Source organism: Primulina tabacum, chromosome 5 (assembly GCF_025594145.1).
Source record: "Primulina tabacum isolate GXHZ01 chromosome 5, ASM2559414v2, whole genome shotgun sequence".
Taxonomy (NCBI): domain Eukaryota; kingdom Viridiplantae; phylum Streptophyta; class Magnoliopsida; order Lamiales; family Gesneriaceae; genus Primulina; species Primulina tabacum.
The window spans coordinates 5,965,994-5,988,225 of record NC_134554.1 but is presented as its reverse complement, the minus strand read 5'-3'; the positions used below and the strand labels follow the sequence as shown (position 1 = coordinate 5,988,225).

Genomic DNA, 22,232 nt, shown 5'->3' with positions numbered 1-22,232 from the left:
TTCCCATCTGCGCCTTTGCCATTTCTTTGAGTACTGCTGTGGTTGCTAACCATCCGAAGACACGGAAAAATGTATAAATTGGACAGTTGAATTATATTTTTGTAGTCTAAAACAATATCATAGTTTTATTCTAAAAAGAAATCAACAAAGGCTACTAATTAAGAAAGAACAAATATAATGCCGTAGAGTTGTGTGGTAGCAATGATCCTGACTAAGGTTTTGAAAATTTAAATGGTAGGCTGCAATTTGTTCTGTGTTCAGCATGATATTTAATAAATATTTATTTCCTCTATACATATAAATATGGTCGTTGTTACAATCATATGTATATAGTGAAAGATTTATCGTAAGTTATGCTAATTTTTTGGGAGTTTGTTCTTTGAGTATTACTCGAATATGTGTCCTCCCTGTGAAGTTAATTAGTAAAGTGATTTCAATTATCTTAACCACGTAACTCTGAAAAACTTATATGGGAGTTTTAAAAATATGTGGCAATCAGGTATAATTCTAGCGATCTTGTATTATATTACATTTGGATCGAAATATTTTTTGCATTTGTAGGAGAATTTGAAAAAAAGGATTTAAATGAGATGAACTTGAAATTTATAAAAACTAGGAACTCAAAATCGTAGTTAAAATTTTAAAATCACCAAGGTAAAATGAAATTATCAAATTATATATTTGAGTCTGAAGGATATAACATTTAATTGGACTTGTCGTCAGCGATAATGTATATTATTATGGTCCAGAGAACTGGCCCAATAATTCATGACCCATGGCCCATGTAATTGACGTAGATATGACAAAAGTCAATTAGTATTTGCTGTTCATTTGATTTTATTTCTTCATATTTTATTGCTTTATTATAAATAAAAAAACTCACCATTTTAATTAATGTATATTTTAATTTATTACATGCTTCATTTGGATAGACGAATTTTGAGCTAAATATTTAAAACCCATAATAATAAATACGTTTAATTTGTTTTGTGATAAATTTTATATTTTTAACTATCATTTTAATCTTATTTCCGAGTAATTAAAATCAGTATATCTTATAATCATTAAAAATTATTTATATTTCCTTTTTCTTAAAAAAATATTTATAAAACTTTGAAAATGCAAATGAAAGAAGTCCATTTGAGTCTTATTATGCGTAAACTTGGCTCCATTTCATCCACAAACGCCCCACGTCGAAGCCACCACTGATCCGCAATGTACACAAATTTATCCACATCAAATACAGCGAGAAATCAAAACGAAAAGATTCAGCACAATGTCAGTAGCAACATCTTCTTCGATCCCATGCATCAAACTTCACAATTACGCTTCATATTCACCATCTTCTTCCTCTCCCACACTCAAATTCACCATTAGAAGCTCTCAAGCTGAGGGCCCTATAAGAAGACCAGTGGCTCCTACGCCTGTAAAGCCTGTGCCACCGGATTCTCCGATGCCGAGTGCTCCTCCCAAACCGGTGGGTGCGGTTGATGGGGTAGACAAGAATGTGATTACCTTGGAGTTTCAGAGACAAAAGGCCAGAGAGCTTCAAGAATATTTTAAGCAGAAGAAGCTTGAGGAAGATGATCAAGGTCCCTTCTTTGGTTTCATTAGCAAGAATGAAGTCTCCAATGGAAGGTAAAGATGGAGTTATTGGGAAAACCTTTTCGTACGTTTGCTTTAGATTTTGGTGGGGTCTGAAATTTTCTTGAATTGGATTGGTACTATTTGTGTTAATTTTTTCCTTGGTGTATTGAAAATGTTAAAAAATCGGGTCAGATGTCCATTTTACGAGTTGAGTAAAATATAGGAAGTGTGGCTGCTGCTGGTGTTAGCCTCGCAAGGGATTGACAATCAATCCCACGAGTGTTCTGTGGGTTTTACAAATAATTAGGAGCGATTAATAAGATTTGCTCTCTCTTTCACATATGCCAACTTGTGAAGGCAGGCTAATCTTTTGTGTCAACTTCATTTCTAGGCGCTTATAATCCAACACGAGATCTAAAAAACAAAGTTGTTCGACCGTAGTTTACCTTCCTTTTGTTTGAAAAAAAACTGTTTTTGCTCTAATGTGGTCTAATTAAATTTACTGGAAAACGAGATTAAGAATCAGAATGTTCTTGTGTCCTGTGTAAAAATGTTATGTAGATTAGCTGTTATAATCTTGTTGCTTGACTTATTGGATAATAATAACAATAATAATAATATTGGGTTGTTTTTTGAGCAGATGGGCAATGTTTGGTTTTGCTGTGGGAATGTTAACAGAATATGCAACTGGCTCAGACTTTGTTGATCAACTCAAAATCCTCCTTTCCAATTTCGGAATTCTCGATCTTGAATGAATACATCATTCCAATTTTCTTGATATTCATTAGCTTTCTTGTTTGAAATCATATTGTATTTTGTATAAATATTTCGGAGTTTTGTTCAGGTTCCTCTTCTTTTTTTTTATGACGTGGTAACCCGCAACCGCTATCATTCGAGACGCACTGAGTAAACTCTCGGGTTAATGCACTAGCCTCCAAAGTACGTTAGCCAGGTGGGTAGAAATAATCGAACTTATGGCTACCGATCAAATACTCACCCACTCAAAATTATCTCAGCCAAATTTGAATATGAAAATACTTAATTTGAAAAAAAAAAATATTTCAATCGTTATTTTAAAGAAAATTAGAACTGTCTGTTTCAGGGCATCCAATGTGCTTCGATTAGCTTTATAGAAGTTTCACAGATTAGATATTTTTAAAAAATTAACATTTTTGGGACAACCTAAATTTTTTTTACGTAGGCGAATGAAATTAATAAAGTGAGATGTTTTTTTGAGCAGTTAGAAGAATTTGTGTGAAAATCATCGTGAAATATTTAGGAATTATAAGAATTGAGAATTTGTTTAAAGGGCAAGCAACAGTTCCGTCGTGCTTTAGAAGCCCAATAATAGTTTGTGTAGATAAGCCCATTGTTAAAATGTCATAAAAAGCCCTAGATAAATTATTACCTCCTCCTTTTGCGCATGTGTCAAATAATTTTAACTAGCTTCAAATGATGAGCCCAATTAATTTATCTTACGTTTGTATGAACAATTTTCAAATGTAATTATATCCATTATTTTTGGATAAGTATATTCGTCACAAAAATCTTAAAATTAATTTTGAGAGATTAATATTTTATTTGAGTTATTCATTATTTTTTTTTATAAAAATTATTAATTTTTATAATAAATATAAATAAAATTAACTTATTTCACGAAAAAAAAATAGTATTCGAGATATCTGATAGCTACTCATGTGTTCGGGAATCATTTAAGATTATTTTTGGTAAATCAATTTAAATGCATTTAATGTCGATTTTGAAAAGCCAGTGGCGGCCCTCAGTGATTCCGATGACTATATTCTGTGGAAGAAGCTAAGTACAGGCACAAAATATGATCCTGAAACCGTAAATATCTAAACTGCCGCCCCCTGCTGCCGGCCAAGTTTTTGTCGGATCATTCCCATATTCAAAATCTTGTCTTTTCACTTTCTCGTTGCTTTTTTTAAAATCATTAACAAAACATTTGTTATCTCCCCTTCTCCCACATGTCGTATTTCCCCCGATTCCCTTGTTCTTGTAGAATTCTTGTTTTATTCAGTAATAATGGTTCAAAAGCTACGCACAACGAGTTGATCAAAGGTTATTTGCATTAACGTTGGATCATCAAACTAGTTACATTTTTAAAGTGTGCTTTTTACGAGAATGGGGTGTGCACAGAGCACTAGGCCTTCGATTAAGTCTCATCCACCAGAGCTCGAGAAGTTGAAAATGGAAAATGGGTATGTAAAAGGAGGGTATGTAGGGGCAGGGAGGTCGGCCGGGCAGAGGGTTTCAAGGCACGAGTCAGGCCCGGTTTTAAGGCCAGAGAATGGAAATGGAGCCGTGAACGGGAGGGTAAGTAATGTGGACAAAAGGGACGTTAAGGAAAGGAATATGAGGGCTGTCGATGAAGGGAAAAGGAGTAGCGGCAGCAATGGTGATGCGGGGAGTAATGGGTATGTTTCTAAGAGAATTGAGTTGAATAAGAAGGCTGAAGAAGATGGGTTGGTTGATGGTTGGCCTAAGTGGCTGGCTTATAACCTTCCAGGAGAAGTTTTGAAGAATATTGTTCCGAAAAGTGCTGATTCTTATGTCAAGATTGACAAGGTTTACCTGATTTCACTTACTTTTTAGTATTTTGGAGCTCGAAGTATGTAGCTCAACATGATAAATTATAGAAAAAGAGATTCTTAAGAACATGCGGCTTGCTAATTGGTTGATGGAGAATAGTTCCGCGATCAAGTATGTTTCAAAAAGGCATTTAAGAAAAATTTAATGCTAAGGAAAATCGTGTCGGAGTGAAGTCAAAATGATTATTTCTTGTTGCAGATGCATGTCGGGTGTGTATCCCGTGTACAAGACTAGTTTTAACAGGAGATATAGCAAGAAAATGTAAAACAAGATCCGGATTGCTGAGTCAAATAATTATCCTAATCGTTTGAGGGAGGCTGCTGTTTTCAGTGCATGTACAGACCATGCTTCTCCTGAGATGTTAGGCATATTTTTGGTGCTCTAATGCTAGCCGAGTGCCAATATTTTTTTTATGATTGTTAGGTCTCATTGCTGTCATACATTTTGATTTTTTTTTAACAAGAAGAATGATTTTATTTCGAAAAAGAAATGATTAAATGGACTTGGTTTTAATCATGCAGGTAGGCCAGGGAACTTACAGCAATGTCTATAAAGCTAGAGATAAAGAAACTGGAAAGATCGTAGCCTTGAAGAAAGTTCGATTCGACACATCAGAACCTGAGAGTGTGAAATTCATGGCGCGGGAGATCATGATTTTACAGAAACTGGATCATCCAAATATTGTGAAGCTTGAAGGATTAGCCACCTCAAGAATGCAGTATAGCCTGTACTTGGTTTTTGATTATATGCATTCTGACTTATCCAGAATCCTATCACGGTCAGAGGAGAGGCTCACAGAACCACAGGTCTAAGTATTTCTGCTGATGCTTTAATTTCTATGAATGCGTTTGGTTGAATTATTTCGATTATTGATGTTATAATATGTTATTTTATGCAGATTAAGTGTTACATGCAACAACTACTTTCAGGCCTCCAGCATTGCCATGACCGGGGTATACTGCACCGAGATATAAAGGGATCTAATTTACTCATTGACAGAAATGGGATGCTGAAAATTGCAGACTTCGGGCTTGCGAATTTCTTCAACAGAGAAAAAAAGCGTCCTCTAACTAGTCGAGTTGTCACCCTCTGGTACCGAGCACCTGAATTGCTTCTAGGTTCCACAGATTATGGGGTAGAAATCGATCTCTGGAGTGCTGGTTGCCTCATGGCTGAGATGTTTGCTGGCAGGCCCATCTTGCCCGGCAGAACAGAGGTAGTGCAATCAATTTTATGTAAATATGCATTACTTTTTGGTTTGTTATGCCATGAATTACATGATGCATATTCAGGTTGAACAGCTGCATAGGATTTTCAAACTATGTGGCACGCCTCCAGACGAGTTCTATATACGGCTGAAGCTCTCCACTGCTCTTAAACCTCAACAGTCATACAAGTCCAGCCTTTGGGGAAATTTTAGGAACTTCCCATCTTCCTCCTTCGGCCTTTTGAGCATTCTTCTTGCTCTGGATCCTGCGTATCGTGGAAGTGCAGGTTCCGCTCTCCAAAACGAGGTTAGTCAAACAGGAATATTTTACGTACCAGTTGCCCTTTTTTGGCACGAGCACATTATAATGAATATTTTACCATGATATGGAGCTTCTCGTTTCTTGGTCCTTGACAGAGTTGATTAATAAACGATTCAATGTGACATCAATTATAATTGCAGTTCTTTGTAACAAGTCCTCTTGCTTGTGAAGTGTCTGGTTTGCCTATAATACATGTTGAAGATGGTGACCAAGCTTTGATGAATGAGAAGAGAAGGTAAGTTGTTTAATTTATCCACATCAATAACCGACTTTATATCCTGGTTCTAAGTGAGGTGTAAATATGTTCTCTTCTATACAGACACAGGACCTATAAAGCTAGGCTCCGTTCTCAATCACAGAGAGAGCAAAGGAAAAAGAGTCTGGCTTCTGAGGAACCTAAAGAAGTTGCTGAAGGAGCTAAAGTTGTAAGTTATTTGGGACTTTACAAGTTAATCACGTTTGGGCAATTAAGTTTTATTGCTCCATAAATCAATTCAAATAAAACTTGAACAACTTGAAATAAGTTACTAGTGGAGCCCGCTATGCAGACTCTGGCTCATAGGGTCCTGTCTTGCGGGAACTAGAGTGTAACACCAACCAATTCTGAAGGTTGTAGAGCCAAAAAGCAGTTGTCACTGAGCTAAAAGTTGTAACCGATACTAGAAGTGTCGCTAAATCTTTTAAATCGTACATTAGTCAATCACCATGTTTTGTTGCAATTTCACATTGATAATCTTCCCAATAATTCTTCCTCCAGTGATTGCTCCAACTTACAACTTATGTGACTGCGACTCAAATCTTTCATACTAAGTAGCCCTTGTATCATGCATTGATCACCATACAGGTTAAGCAACCGCACCGAACAATATCAGTTGCTGCAGCTGATCAAACCTTTTGACCATCCTTTTATTCAAGATCATTCTTCTGTTAAACTTTTTTGTACAAAATGTCAGTCACCACAGCTGATCAAACCTTTTGACATTCTTTATTATCAGGAACTGCAGAAAAGTACAGAGACATCGGTCTTTAGCACAGAACCTGGAAGCAGCAAATCAAGCTCTTCATCTACAAACACAAAGCCACGAGTAAATGGGGAAAGCCCGACTCTTTTATTTCCTTCGTCTATCGTTCCTAGGACAGAAGCTCATCCTAATGGTACTTGGAATATCAAGAACCGGCCCCCGTTACCCACAGATAATAGACATGCAATCAACTATATCTTAGATCATGATAGTACCTACAGATTGAGCACAGTGCAAAGGTCTGCATCCACCAGAGACTTCCGGAGTTTGGAGAACAAAAACAGGCCTCGTGGATGACCAGGAGGGAAATGGTAGAGGGTGGTGCATTTTCTTTAATTTATAGTTTATTGTATTATTGTAGTACTTAATTCTTTACCATACATATTATATATATCGCTTTAGACATAATTAAACAACGGTAACTTTCTGTTGTGGATTAATCATAAACTTCGAAAGCGCGTGCGATGCAAATCCATTATATAATAATTAAAACATACATGTACGTGATCCTTTAGCAGGTATGCTTCTCGACTCTCTGCCTGAATTGGTTGCCTCTAAGACATTGTTGGATAAAATTATAATGAACAACTACTTTTGGATCAAACTTTAAAATATTAATATCCAACCACCTTAAACATTATACACTGATTAAACTGTGCATGAAAATCGAACAAGAATAATAAAAGAGTGTCTGACAAGAATTAAAACACAGAAAGTATTAACACATTGTCAATTAACGAACATCGTTGAATTTAGATTTGATCCACTTGAAACTCTCTAAAACAGATGTCTTGACTTTACCTTGCGTAGTGAACATGTTATAGGAAGCAATCCTCTTCTTCCTTTCCACGTCTGGCTCATTTAACGTTGCAAGGGATTGGTTATTGTTCGCAATCGGCCCGTTGAACGTGTACATGTAATTGGATCGACCTGGAAACTTGAATTCGGATGTATACTGGGGATATGATCTGCTCTTCTCCGTGATCTTCCAATCTTTCATTCGATTCTTGGGAAGGAAAGTTTTGAATTTGACATAGTTTTTATCCGAATAAAGAGGGTTCAAAAGCCAAATTTTGCGTTATTTGTTTGACAATTTTTTCCTAAAACATTCAACTTTTTGCGTAGCATTTTTATGCTTTTCGCCGCTCACTCTTGAAATCACGAATGCTACTTTAGTTGGCGTGACCATGCATGTGGAGCCTAAAGCTCGGATTAGCGTGCAATATATATGCTCACTCGTCACTTTAATAAAGATTCAATTAATGTTTTTGGGCCACAGAAATTTAAAATTCATACACCATCGGCTTAAAATATTCTATTTGCTCCTACCAAGGAAATTAGGCCATTTTCCAATGCCATAGCCCGTTATAGTAAAGGCCTTTGGTTGGACCCACGAACTATTTGGTCGTAAGACCCATCCCAAGACATGTTAATCTTGTGATTATTTCATATTTAAAAATTTTAAAATATAATAATGACTAAATTTTGTATTTTCCCCTATATATTTTAACAATCAGTATTTTATATTTGTTTCTCATACGATTATTGAAGAACACCCTTTCCTATGCATCAAATCAATTTTCTATTGTAAACAGCAATATCGAAAATATATCATTATTATATGTATATAAAGAAATTATGTCGTCGTCAAATAAGTTTATATGAAAAAAGTTAACAAAGATATTCCACTTATTTTGATTCGTATACGCAACGCCATTTTTTCACAAAATTTTAGAGCATTTTAAAATATCAGGACCTAACTGTTTGGTTTAGGTCATAAATAAGTTAAAGGAACATAGACAAATGTATAGTTGGCACATTTGTTCACTGAACTTTGTTGGTCAATTAATTTACTTTCAATTATTATTGACCAGGTCTCTTGTGATTGATCATGTTCATATTTATAATAAAAATAATATTTTAACATAAAAATATTATTTTTTTATATACGTCTCACAAGAATTTTGTATTATTATTATTGCCGGTTAAATTTTATTATGATTCATGGCACATATCTCCACATGTCTCACAACCATGGGAACTATCCATCCTCACCAAAATTGTGTGACAACAAAATTAAATTAGTCTTTATTTATTATACCTAACAAAAAAAAGGAACCGGTCGACTATTCGATGCGATGGTTATCGAGATTTAAGAAGAGAAAAATTATAATTTAAAAGTTAAATGAAAAAAAAATTGATTTATTTTTAAAGTTTAAAGGGAATGATTGTCAAGTTGGGTCCTGCTACATGATTGCACAAAAATAATTGATAAACTCCATACAAGATAAATCAAATACAATTAGATCTTCGTATTTGTGACGTCTACTCATTAAATTGTGTAATGTGTATGTGTTTTTTTTATTTTATTTTGAATTCACATATATATATATATATATATATATAAATTGTGTAATGTGTATGTGTTTTTTTTATTTTATTTTGAATTCATATATATATATATATATCATTTAATGTAGCACATTTCTTGAGATACAGAAGAGTGTATAAGAGGACACTCAATTTGATGTTTAGTAAGAAGTTTTTATAAATATTTTGCTGCGTTCATAAAGTCCATCAATATAAGACAACCGTGGCAAAATTATACATGTAGATTGGGAATAAGATGACATTTAATTGACCAACAGTAGCGTAGGACCTGACATCATAGTACGTAGAGAAATTGGACTCCACTTGTCTCTGCAAAGACCATCTAAAAAAATGTTCTCCGTCAGATTGGAATACGACAAAAGCAAACTCTTCTTGAGACGTAAGCCTCGAACTTAAGGAACTCGTATGACATATGCATTTAGGAATTGTGTGTGTGTGTGTAACAATCCTGATATTATTGGAACCTTATTTTAACTCGCAGGATGCGTATATATTGGATCTTAATTTAATATATGTTCCATAATAAATCTATGTACAAAAAATGGGTATCATATCATCAATTATATTTTAGAGATATTGCAAAATATTGCATGAATATAAACAAATCTAGTTGTCATATATTACAAAATTTTATATCATCTAATATTATAGATGATATAAATAAAGAGCTCTTAACCCTAATCAATGTAGGCTTTTTCATGTATAATTATTTACATTAGTCTTGTATTTTATCTCTCAAATATTGACTTGAGTGTCGGAGTGGCTTGGCCTCGATGCGGAGTCCTGTCACTCTTTTTCTTTTATACACACTTATATTTTTTGGTGGTTCATTTCCCTTTCATTGAAAAATTAGGTACGTAATAATTGGTTCAAGATATTTTATTGGCTGTCGTTTTTTTTTAATCGCATCAGGTATGGTTTCAGTAATTTTATTCCTTAATTTTGTGTTTGGGCATTTAGCTTATTATGTTTCTCATAAATATAACATTATTATGGAGATATATATTACATACTATAAAATTCGATATGCTTTAGATATCAAAATTAGTTATTTTAAGTCGTATTCAATTCAATAATATAGCATATCATAACGTAGATGGACTATTATCGATATTCTTTGAATTAGTATTATAATATGTTTATAAATTTCCTTAATATATTACTGGAGTAAATAAATTGTATTTTTCTTTTTAGAATTTTGATTTTTTTGGGTATAATATAGATATTACACTTCTTAACAACATAGTTGGTCTAATTCAACTGAAACACCAAACAATAATTTTGAATTAGCAACCACACATGTCCAATTGACTGAATAGAAAGATGGAAAAAGAATTGGTAATAGGTTATATACTTGAAATGTGCCCCTTTCCCTAACATCATTTTCTCATTCCTTCACGCTTTGTAACAGAATGGGTCAACTTGCATCACAGGAAAGACACCTCAAAATCGTTGTAAATGTTTTCTTATTCTTAACGAAAACAATATCAACGTTGTGTTCTTTTGAGAAAACCCAATTTCATAATTGAGCACTTTAGGAGTATGTGTGAAGGGACATTTTTTTTGGAGCTATCGATAAGGAATGGGACAACAGAGACGGAGTTAGAAAAATTAATCTGAATGATGAAAATGAATATTTTAATATTAAATATTTATAAAAAATATATGCACGCATAAAATCATAATAATTTTTATTATATTGGCACGTATGTTTCGTCATCTATAACATGTTCCATAGCAACTGGGTTTTGAAAAATATTTGCAAATTCTTATTTCTAATGTTTTGATCTAATAATAATCATCCTATTAAATATTTGATAGTAATAATCATGACATCCAATATATTGAATAATCCAAAAAAAACCCAAACCCATCTTCTGCCAGAAATTCATGTTTATAATTAAAATTATTTTATTTAAAATTTCAGTCATAACTTTTATTTTATATATATATATATAAAATAACGTAAAAATCTCATTTTATTCTCAAGTTTTTCTTACAAAACACCTAAAAAATCCGGTGTTAAAAAATTATTTTTGTTAAAACTTGTGATAAAAGTAAGATTTTTACTTTGTTTTATATTATTTTACAAAATATCTATTATACCTTCTAGCGACTAACTTAATGCTTTTTGTCAAGTAAAATATGATTCTGAACTTTATTCACTTTATGTAGACGTAAAATAAATATTGAAATAAAAAAAAAAAACATCTTCTCTCCAATATTTAAAATTAACAAAAAACATAATATAACGTATATATACTCGATGCAAAAAAACACAACTACGTAGATTTGATATATTTTCAAATTAATTTTATATTCACCACTTAAATGTTTATATAGTATTTTATGTTAATTAGAATTGATTTCAAGTTCAATCAATCATGAATTCATTTAAAATTCATTATAATTTATATTATTAATGTACATATAAATAAATTGTTTATTTTCATTATTAAAAAAATTATAATCAAAATTCATTCATTTTATTACAATCCACCAATTGAAACGCACCTTTAAAAGAAAATATAAATCTGACTTTTTTCCATTCCTAGGCCTCCGATATCTTTCCATTTCCTACTTCGGATAGACCTAAATTAGTTATTTTGGTTTCAAGTTTAAACTAAAACCAGCAATCAGACGTGTGTTATGTAATTTTTCTGTTTTTAGATGCTATCAATTTTATTACCAATTAAAATTTGAGTAGGTCTCTTGAGAGACGGTCTTACGAATTTTTATCTGTGAGACGAGTCAATCCTATCGATATTTACAATAAAAAGTAATACTCTTAACATAAAAAATAAAATTTTTTCATGGATGACTCAAATAAAATATTCATATGACAAAATACGACCCGTGAGACCGTCTCACACAAATTTTTGTCATAAAATTTAATTTATTATTTATGTTATATCATTAAATTTTGAATTTAATTATTTATTGATAAAGTAACTTAAATCGTGCGCGCATACAATTTTCAAAAACCCAAACATAAAAAAATAATAAAAACGCTAATATCTTAACTTAAAAAATCAAATCAAGAAGACGACGGAGGATATTGCTGGGAGGTCCACGGCGGCGCGGGAAAATTCTGGTTGCTCCTTTGAGATTGTTGATCGCTCCCTGGTGGCCGGAAACTTATATTTTGCTCACTAGAGAACTGCAGGGAATACGAAGAAGAAGACGAAGAAGTGGAAACCGATTCAGAAATGAATGAAGGCTGAGAAGAAGATGAAGAATTTAATGCATCCGAGTATAAACCAGCTAATGATGGATTATACATCATTTGCTCAAAAAAATTCGTGGATGGCTGGAAATCAGCTGTGCTTTGAAGTAACTGCGAGTATTCCCAGTAGTCCCTGGCGGAGGATTGGAAGAATGCCGCAGGTAAATTGGAAGCTGCGGCAGCGGGTACTGACTGAGTAGGGGCTAATATGGTGGGTTGTGTAGATTGCGGCGGTGGCATTTGTCTGACGTGTTCAGGGAAGTTGAGTTTGGCTCTGTTGCCTCTGAAACGAAGGGCAGCCTCGTCGTATGCTCTGGCGGCGGCTTCTGCGGTGTCGAAAGTGCCTAGCCAAACTCTGGCCGCTTTGTGCGGGTCACGTATTTCTGCTGCCCATTTTCCCCAGGGTCTCTGCCGTACTCCTCTGTATCTTTTTCTTTCTCCCATCTCTTCATGTGAAGTGGTGGTTGAGGATTCGGGGTGTGTAGTTTGTTCTGCTGGGGTGGTGGCTGGAGCCGAGGAGGAAATGGGGGGCGGGGGGGTGGTAGCTGGTGTCATACTTGAGCTTCCCCCTGCATCTGGAAAAAGAAAATTAACAAATGGACAAAATTGGTAAAAAAAGGGTTGACAATGAATTGGATATGCAAATAATTCATTAAGAAAAAATAATTTAAAAAATAATTTCACGGTAACTTTGAATTTGAAGAGTGCATGATAACTCAAATACTTATTATTATAATGCGATTCTTATTTGAGTGCGTGACCTGACGGTGAAGGAGAGATGGAGAAGAGGCTTAAATTATCGGATTAAAACTCAACATAACAAATTGTTAAGATCAAAATTACAATTTTTCAAACAAAAATTATTCAACACAATATTTCAAATAAGAGGAAAAAAACTTGTTCTTTTTCTACAAATTTAATGTGTATAATAACATAAGTTTTATTCTGAATATACGAATTATAGGAAAATATCAAACCTAAATAAACTGTAAATGATAGATTTAATGATTTATGAAAACCAACCTTGATAAATTATATAAATAAAATATAAAATATACCAACATCCGTAACTATATTGTAAATTTCCATTTTATAGAAGAAAAAAGAACTTTGAAGAAATCAAGCTAACATGGTGTGAGAATGGGAAGTTCCAGAACCCCAAAAATGAAAACAATAAAAAAAAATGTAATGTCAAAAAACTAACCAGGCCTAACCGAGGAAGACGACCCTTCAAACCCCGAATAAATCATCTGAGCGGCGGCGCTTCCTTCTTGATCACGTCTCCTTTTCTGGCCAAAGCTCGAAGACGAATAAACAGGGGAAAAAGTTTCACTAGCAGTGGCCGTAATTATGCTGCTAGTTTGTTCGGACTCGCCGCCTTGTCTCCTTCCCGACACGATTCTGTACCCGGGAAGAGTAGGCGGCGCCACCACCGCCGACAATAGGTAATCTGGTTGTTCCTGTTGTTGCATGGGGAAGTATGGTACCGCAGCGGCGGTGGCGGTGGCGGTGCTGGTGGTTGTGTTTTCTACATCTTGTGTTGCCTGAAACCTGGCGTACTCGCTGATGTCTCGTCTGTTCGCCACCTTTACTAGCAAACACAGCCAACTCAAATCCAAGCAAGAATCAAAACAAAATCTTCCAGAAACCAAATTTTTTGTTTTGACAATACGCCCTCCGAATACTAAACCGCAAAATTTAACTTTACGACCTGTCCACTAATATTCCGTGTACAGCAAACTTTTGAAGAAGAAGCGCATGCAAATATTGAGAGCACAGCCTTGATCAATTCTCGACAGAGTGCATAATCTTCCCGCCCCAGTTTTATGACGAAGACCCTTTCTCTTACAGGTAAATACTATTATAGGAAGAAGCGAAAAGGAATATGTTTAAAAGGCACGCTCAATGGAACAGTAAGTTAAAGCGCACCTCTGTGCTTAAATGTTTTAAAAATTCCAAAAAACTATTACAAATACATATTACATTAATATTATAAATAATGTTTCGATTTTACTTTTTCGTTTGGTTTTAATGTGTTTTATAATATATAGATAATAAAATTGAAATAGCCGACTATAAAATTATATGGCGTTCCCACCATTAATTTGACCGGTTTATAACAAAACGAACCTGCCTCTTGGGGGACCCGAAAGGAATGTCGGTGCTCAACTTCTTGGTGTGTTAAGTAAACTTAACCCTTTGCAACACCACTTTGCCATACCAAACCAAATTGGAAACGGAAACGAAACAAAGAGGTTAATTTAATTATTGGTTTTTTTTTACTGATGCAAAATAAATTTAAATAAGATGATGAATTCCCGAATTAAAATTGGTGCCACAAGATAATATACTGTGGTTCAGAAGAGGTCGACGCCAAATTCTGTATGGGTCGGTTTCCGTTTGGAATTGGGCTGGAGTTCCGGTTGGGGTTTGGTACTCGAATGTCACTAGCGGAGAGTGCTACTTCAACCGAATTTCTGAATCCGACTATCAATCCAGTGGTGCAGTGATTCCGATATGAAAGAGACAATCTCAATGTGATACTTTAAAAAAATGCTGAATTCGTTGTATTATAATTTTACTTGTATTTGATTTTATTTAATTTGAATAAGATACGCAAGGGGAAGAAATGAGAAGCCAGGAGATCATTATCAAATGGAAATCTTAGTTTTTGCACAACTTGAGGGTTGACATTATTTTTGATTTGATTTCAAAAATTTTAGTTGTAAGATTGACTCCTAAAATAACCTATTTAAATCATTTGACTCACTACCATATTGTAATAAACAAAATAAACATTTTTGAAGATATTATTATAAACATCTATTAGTATTTTTGTACTATACTTGTATTTTTCTTTAAACCCCTTCTATGTGCTTTTTGAAGCCTTCGTTTCATTCTCATATGCATCATTCAATATACCCGGGCATGATTGACGCGGTCGAACACATTTAAAACAAAACAAAAAATTTTATGAGATGATTTCACGAGTTGATTTTGTAAGACAAATTTCATATTTAGTTCGCTCATAAAAAATATTGATTATTATTGTAAATATGAGCGTAATTGATTCATCTCACTATAAAAATAAGTAAGACAAACATAAAAAAAAACAATAAGGTTTGCTAAATCAAATTAATAATATATTATAATAATAGAGGACGCATAATATAAATGGCTTTTCGCCTCCACTCTTTTGCACGAAAGATGTAATGATATCCTAATTTTCAAAATTCATTAATATGATTTTTTAAAAATATGTGTGATTTGGTCAAAGCACGTCACCTATGTGACTTTTGGATGTTAATAATAATAATACTAATTTGTGAAACTAGCAGAACCTATATTTTACTAATGCCTTTTTGTACGAGAAAATTAAAGGAGTGTTTCATCTAGTATTATATTTATATCTATGTATATATAGATTGAATAATCAGTGATAATCTATTTTGAAATACGTGAGGAACATAATAAAATAATAATAATAATAATAATAATAATATATACGTGAGGAACATTGAATTCGAACTAAATAATCGTCTCTCATACAAATATTAACAAAAATGTAAACGATATTTTTCTTTATGAGTTGCATGTCGGGTAGAAACTTTATATTTTTATTTAATTATGGGACAACACTTTCAAATTATTAGTCAATATCCTGGACCTAATTTTGGCACTATTATAGTTGTGTTTGAAATTATCGGAGGAGAATTTAAATATATATGAATTTTTTAATCGAATCTGAGTCTAAATTATTGTATTTAAATATCTTTCATGAACTATCTGCGAGATTTGACATTTTATTAATATATTTCAGACCATAATTTTAGAATAATTTGCGCTTCGAATCTAATTTAAGAATCTGTTTTAGAATTTTCGAGTTTTGAACTGAACTCTTGTATATGATTCGACACATATTTAGTTATTCTAGTCTTTTGTTATGTTTCTCAATAAAAACAAGAGGCTAATAAATAAATTGCAAACTATAGAATTTTTAACGTCGATAGAAACATTGATTCGACAATTAACATACTTAATAAATTCTGTCAGATAGATACGATCATATGACAAAAAATTTAGAGAACCGATGATAACCAAAAAAAAAAAACATTTGTAGTGACTGGATCATGTGATTTTTTTTAATAATTAAATAAATAAGTTGAATTTATCTTTTTGTTAGATGCAATAATAATAGTTCGGTGGAATTTGTCGGGATTAAGAATGGGATAAGTGAGGTGTGGAAAGGATATGGACGAGATTTATTAGGTTGGTGTCAAATTAGGAGGTAGGGTCAAACCGGATTAACTCACACGTGGATTCATTTGGTGAAAACTAGGTGGGTTCCATTAAGAGCTATAGGCCGTCTATGTAGGGCCAAACGGATTACCTAATTCCTCATTGAGTTTTAAAAGCAATGCAATTTTTAAATTATATAATCTGATAAAAAAATAAATTAAATTATATTAGAGTCACATATGATTCGAATTCGAGTCAAATGAGGCATTATATGCTAATGATTTTTACCTTCATATGTCCTTAATGAAACTCTTGTTTAAAAATGTCGGGGAAATTTTTAGACATTAAATTAAATACTTTAAACACGAAAATATTAGAATTGAGTATCTTAAAAAAATAGCGAGAAAATAGATTTGCCTAACTACTATTGAATCTATTATTTTACTATTCATTTACTATTTATCATGCATTTGGGGTACAATGATGATTGAAATATTTTCCACATTGTTTTCTTTTTGGGCTCCTCTCCACTGAAGATCGGAGATGATATTGTTCAATTTATATGATTGGCAAAAACTTGTGAGACGATCTTATATGTGGTATTTTGTAAGACGAATTTCTTATTTGGGTCATCCATAAAAAAATATTACTTTTTATGCTAAGAGTATTACTTTTTATTGTGAATATCGGTAGGATTGATCCGTCTCATAGATAAGATTCGTGATACCGTCTCACAAGAGAGCTACTCAATATGATTGAAGCAATCTTGACTTGATTATATTTCATCAAGTAAGTTAGCGATACAACAAATAAAAATTGTTTGTATATTAGGATCCAATAATTCGCAGCACGAAACTTAAAATCTAAACACATATCTATGCTATTCATTGAATGGAATCCTACATCTCGAGCACATCAAAATCAATTTTTGTTTTCTTTAAAAAAAATATATCATATTTCTAAAATTTAAAGGCTGTTTTTTAATTATAAATTTTTTGGGATAGTTCTATGCGTGTTAGAAACGATCGAATTCGATCCAATAATATGGCCCGAATGAAAATACTCCATACTAAATATTCAAGAATTGTTTCTCTTGATCGAGTTCTAAGGAAGACAACATCTACATTCAAACCTCATTTTGATCTAATTTAATAAAAAAAATGTTTCGTGCGGCATCAAAAGGGTTGGATATACGCTGGTCCAAGTATTGTCCTGAAATATGGGCCGAACCTAAACGTGATAGATCAAAATTCATAAACATAAGTGGATTTTACCCACACTGACCCAGAAATAAGAGTCTCGTGCAAGGCCTGCGGTCCAAGGACCTAGAAAAATGAGGCATCGTCTGTCCATTGTCCAATTTCCTTTTATTAAACTTAACGTGAGAGGACCAAGGATGTCTACGCCCAGTGGAAGGGTTGTTGGGTTCAAATCATGGGTAATAGGTACGATTATTGTTAAAAAAAAAAAAAAAAAAAAACCTTAACCGGACTTCGCTACAACCACCATGTCAAGCATAATTAAACTTTAAAATCCTCATCCAAATTCGACGACTTTCCGGTTGCAACCATATTTAGCTTTTGAAGTCTGACTTGATAAAGTAGGGTGTAAACATATCGAACAAAGTTGGGCTCAGGAATGTAGTCCAACCCAAAAAATTAAGATGTATTTGACGTGAAGCATGAAATATTAAATTTGACTCAAATTCGGTACAACTCTTCTTTTTCCTATCAATCGATGATACATAAAAACTATCACAATGGATGTCCAATCGATCTAATTTATGAAAAAAAAATATTATTTTTCATTATTAATATGAATTAGATCGAATAGATATAGATATTTCCAATAGATATACTCTTAATAATATTCCAATATTTGGGAGTTGCAAGAAAATCGGAGGGATCATTTGGAGAATTCCCTAAGTCACAAAGATTTACTAAAATGGACGACGTGTCCATCCTTTCTCTCTCTCTTCAATGGCGGAGGAATTTATTAACAGTAAACGGGGAAAGAAAGAGTCAGCTGGTGGTTCGAATTCGCTAGGTCAAAAGGATGAGGAAGATCCCGTCAAATCCCCTCCGCGTTCACCAAACACTTCCTCCACCCGTCAGGTCAATTATCTTTCTACTGTATCCTCACTTATATGCGTTGTCAATTGTTATGTATTTTTCAATTTTGTTTTGTTTTTCTTAACTCAATTTATCATAAGAATGCAATAATTCTACCTTAATTTACTAAATTTGGGAACTTGCAATCTTAAATGATGAAGATTATATGCATAATGGCCTGATTGAATTATTTTTAAATCATGTGTATGAATAGCTTGTAAAGTCTTTCTACTGTTACTATATAATTAAGTAATAACAAGAGCGGAATCCTCATTGTGAAGAGGAAACGTCAAATGAGGGAAATAAATGGTTTACAAAATGCATGATCTAATACCTTTTTTTTTACTCCAAAAATATTATAGATGGTGCATTGTTATCGCTTCTATAATCTTTGCAGTGATGATTTGGTGAATTCCTGAATTTCTTTGCTAGCCTCCGGTTGTATATCACACCTTGTTAAAAAAGAAAGTAATTTTTATTTAAAATTCCAAAAATTCATGCTTGAACCCCTTCGAATTAATTTTTCGATACCATTTATGACAAACTACATAAGTTTCTTACTCTATTGGAGCAGCCTTTGTACAGCTTTGTTCCTGGTTTACATTGTACAATTCGATAAATATAATTTCTTCTGCTAGTAATCATGGCTAACTCCTGTATTTGATCAGGCCTTCCATGCTGTTTTTCAGAGTTGGGTTTCAAAGAAGTTTATGACTGGATGGTAATACTTTAATTTCAATGGTCCGAAATGTTTTCCTGTCCCTTTTCGAGCTTTTACATAGCTCTGCTTGGTGATATTAAAATTGCAGTGTCGTTCTCTTTCCGGTGGCTGTTACATTTTTCGTGACTTGGTGGTTTATTCAGTTTGTAGATGGTTTTTTCAGCCCTATATATGAAAGACTCGGGGTTGACGTAATTGGTGAGTCATTAAATATTGACATTTTCTGCCATACTACACACTCAGTTTTAATCCTTGATTCCCCTGGATTGAAGTTTCTAATTGTAAATCACATTTCATGTAAGAACAGTTACTTTGCTAAAATTATTTTTGGGTTAGTCGAATATATTTCTAATGAAATTATGCCATCTCAATCAGTCTTTTGTCCTCTTTTTTGTCTGATTGTGATGAATTGTCATTCTCATAGCGAGTAGACGAAAATCAGTGAATTCACTAAATGGCTGCATTTTTTCGTTAATTGTGAATTTATTTTCCTGATTCACGCTTTATATTTGGTGCAGGCCTTGGATTCCTCACATCATTAATCTTTATTTTCTTTGTTGGTGTATTTGCTTCATCGTGGTTGGGTGCTACAGTTTTCTTGATAGGGGAATGGTTTATAAAAAAAATGCCATTCGTAAGACATTTGTATTCAGCATCCAAGCAAATTAGCTCTTCTATATCTCCAGGTAACTGTACAAGCCAGGGGAACTTTAAGCTCACAGTTGTTTGACAAAGCAGATTTACTATGTTGGATGCATCTATTTTAGTTTTTGGTCTTAAAATAATTTCCAATTCGGTTTTGAAAATAGCAAGAAAGGTGATATCTTATAACATTGTTTCAGTCGCCCTGATATTCCACTAGAGTTTTTCTTCTTGCATTCTAGAGTTACACAAGTATCTTCAATCTTCATACGTCTTGAATACTATTAAAACGTCATTTGTTTTCTTTTAGACCAGAATACAACCGCTTTCAAGGAATTTGCCATCATCCGTCATCCTCGTGTTGGAGAATATGCTATGGGATTCATTACATCATCCATTGTTCTTCAGGTTCTTAGCTCTCATCTCTTTATCACCTCGAAGTTGGATTCCAAAATCACATAAATCCGACTCTTCATCTTTTTCGGGGTAATTAGTTGTTTTCCACTTGGGTGTGCCATATCTTGAACCATTGAAAATACCGGCAAGGAGGTGTTGTACTGAATTTTAAACTAGAACACATTGTCATGATATGATTTTGATAAAGAAGCTACTTTTTGGCGGGTCATGTCCTGACATGTTGATGAATACCAATGTTTACATATATCTGCTTTCGCTAGTCATTCATTAGTCGTCTTGTTGCTTAATTGCAGAGAGAAGATGGAGATGAAGAATTATGTTCCATTTATGTGCCAACAAATCATTTATACATAGGAGACGTATTTCTTGTTAACTCTAAGGAGATTATCAGACCAAATTTGTCTGTCAGCGAAGGCATAGGTAGATCTTTATTTTTGTCCTAATGAGTATGCCTTTTAACCGTTTAAATCAGATTCTCCAATTTTGATTCCTTGATGCTCTGAATGCTCGGGGTTTTATTGATCCATCTGTCCGTCCATCTTCCTTTTTTTTTGTTTCAGAGATAATTGTTTCCGTAGGGATGTCGATGCCTCAGTTGATTACACCTATTGGAGGGATTACGCGCCAGAATGAATAAAATGGAGCAAGTTATATATGCATTATGGATTCGAGCCACACATTCTCTGTGATTATGACCAATCTAAAGTCTTACACCCACGATCTTCCTTCTCCTTTGACAACAATGCTTAACCGCTGTTAAGTTACCCAGAATTAGCCTGACGACTGACGTTAAAAAATGCAATCATGTGTTGTGTTATTTTGCTCTCCTAACTCGTACTGATACAAATACATAATATTGGAGCAAAAACTGGATTGACCCAAATGAATCAAAAAAAGGTTGTTACACGAGCTGAAACAATTCATAGAACTAAACGATTCAACGTTTCCTTTGAGCTGTTGGGGGTAAATTTTTCCTAGGGGCCACAAGGATGCTTTTGCCCTGATTCTCGCACTATTTTACTCGAGTTCTTGAAATATTCTTATTTGACCAAGCTTTTCTGGAGATAGTTTGTCCCAGTAAATTCCTGTATGAATTATCAACTTTTGGTAAGTGCCATAAGAAACAAGGACACTGGAAAAATTGACAATGCCTCCTTGATGTAGCTTGGGCTTAACATGGAGTATTCAAGAATGGAGAAAAACACCCAGTCCTCAGACGTGGCTGTGGTGTCAACTGTCAACAGCTTCTTCCCACCTGGTTGAACACCACAAGCATCAGAACTTCAGCACGATAGACAACAGCCAACCAAGACGGGCTCAATTGCTTCATAATCTCTCTTTGAAAGTGTACATTCTTGTGTGTAATAATGCCTTCACTGATATATCCTCGTGTGCAACAGGGACGATGTCATGGACCCGACGAGGGGTTGCTTGAAATCTATGCTTATTTTTTCCTATAAAGTAACTACACTAAATTAGCTACAACTTGGTTCGCTCCCATTGATCTCACTCAATTTTTTTTAATGAAAAAAATTCTATTAAAAGGTAAATATATTTCGTACAATTACATTGGGTATACTCAGGAGAAATCAAAATATCCCAGCTCAGCGTGAACTGTATGAAGTACAACCGATGCACTAAGTCAGCGTGTGACCCCAGCGATTGAATCTCTGTCCAAACATACTAGTAGCGTGCTAAACATTATGCACCAGTCTAGTAACACAAAAACGGTGG

At 33.7% G+C, this 22,232-nt stretch overlaps 4 protein-coding genes across 7 annotated transcripts; 3 read left to right on the top strand and 1 right to left on the bottom strand.

Annotated features, from left to right (window-relative positions):
* The first annotated feature begins 1,153 nt into the window (after positions 1-1,153).
* Positions 1,154-2,430, top strand: LOC142544651 (light-harvesting complex-like protein OHP2, chloroplastic). Its single transcript, XM_075651681.1, has 2 exons — positions 1,154-1,638; positions 2,228-2,430. Exons 1-2 carry the CDS (start codon positions 1,277-1,279, stop codon positions 2,340-2,342), a joined length of 477 nt encoding a protein of 158 aa, XP_075507796.1. The 5' UTR covers positions 1,154-1,276; the 3' UTR covers positions 2,343-2,430.
* Positions 2,431-3,314: 884 nt separating this feature from the next.
* LOC142545910 (putative serine/threonine-protein kinase At1g54610) lies at positions 3,315-7,762 on the top strand. 2 transcript variants are annotated; one of them, XM_075653346.1, is made up of 7 exons: positions 3,315-4,176; positions 4,722-5,006; positions 5,099-5,416; positions 5,502-5,714; positions 5,870-5,964; positions 6,049-6,154; positions 6,725-7,762. In XM_075653346.1, exons 1-7 carry the CDS (start codon positions 3,733-3,735, stop codon positions 7,046-7,048), a joined length of 1,785 nt encoding a protein of 594 aa, XP_075509461.1. In that variant the 5' UTR covers positions 3,315-3,732; the 3' UTR covers positions 7,049-7,762. The 2 variants fall into 2 exon arrangements, with proteins under 2 accessions (XP_075509461.1, XP_075509460.1); XM_075653345.1 differs by having other exon boundaries at positions 3,317-4,176; positions 5,493-5,714.
* Positions 7,763-12,057: 4,295 nt separating this feature from the next.
* Positions 12,058-14,368, bottom strand: LOC142545911 (uncharacterized). Of its 2 annotated transcripts, none has more exons than XM_075653348.1 (2): positions 13,573-14,368; positions 12,058-12,937 (listed from the first exon to the last, which is right to left on the bottom strand). In XM_075653348.1, the coding sequence occupies exons 1-2, from the start codon at positions 13,838-13,840 to the stop codon at positions 12,180-12,182; spliced, it is 1,026 nt and encodes a 341-aa protein (XP_075509463.1). In that variant the 5' UTR covers positions 13,841-14,368; the 3' UTR covers positions 12,058-12,179. The 2 variants fall into 2 exon arrangements, with proteins under 2 accessions (XP_075509463.1, XP_075509462.1); XM_075653347.1 differs by having other exon boundaries at positions 12,058-12,943; positions 13,573-14,364.
* Positions 14,369-18,491: 4,123 nt separating this feature from the next.
* On the top strand, positions 18,492-21,894 carry LOC142545912 (protein LIKE COV 2-like). 2 transcript variants are annotated; one of them, XM_075653351.1, is made up of 7 exons: positions 18,492-18,721; positions 19,387-19,439; positions 19,528-19,637; positions 19,958-20,125; positions 20,392-20,489; positions 20,792-20,918; positions 21,663-21,894. In XM_075653351.1, the coding sequence occupies exons 1-7, from the start codon at positions 18,587-18,589 to the stop codon at positions 21,671-21,673; spliced, it is 702 nt and encodes a 233-aa protein (XP_075509466.1). In that variant the 5' UTR covers positions 18,492-18,586; the 3' UTR covers positions 21,674-21,894. The 2 variants fall into 2 exon arrangements, with proteins under 2 accessions (XP_075509466.1, XP_075509464.1); XM_075653349.1 differs by lacking the exon at positions 21,663-21,894 and adding an exon at positions 21,059-21,315.
* The last annotated feature ends 338 nt before the right edge of the window (positions 21,895-22,232 follow it).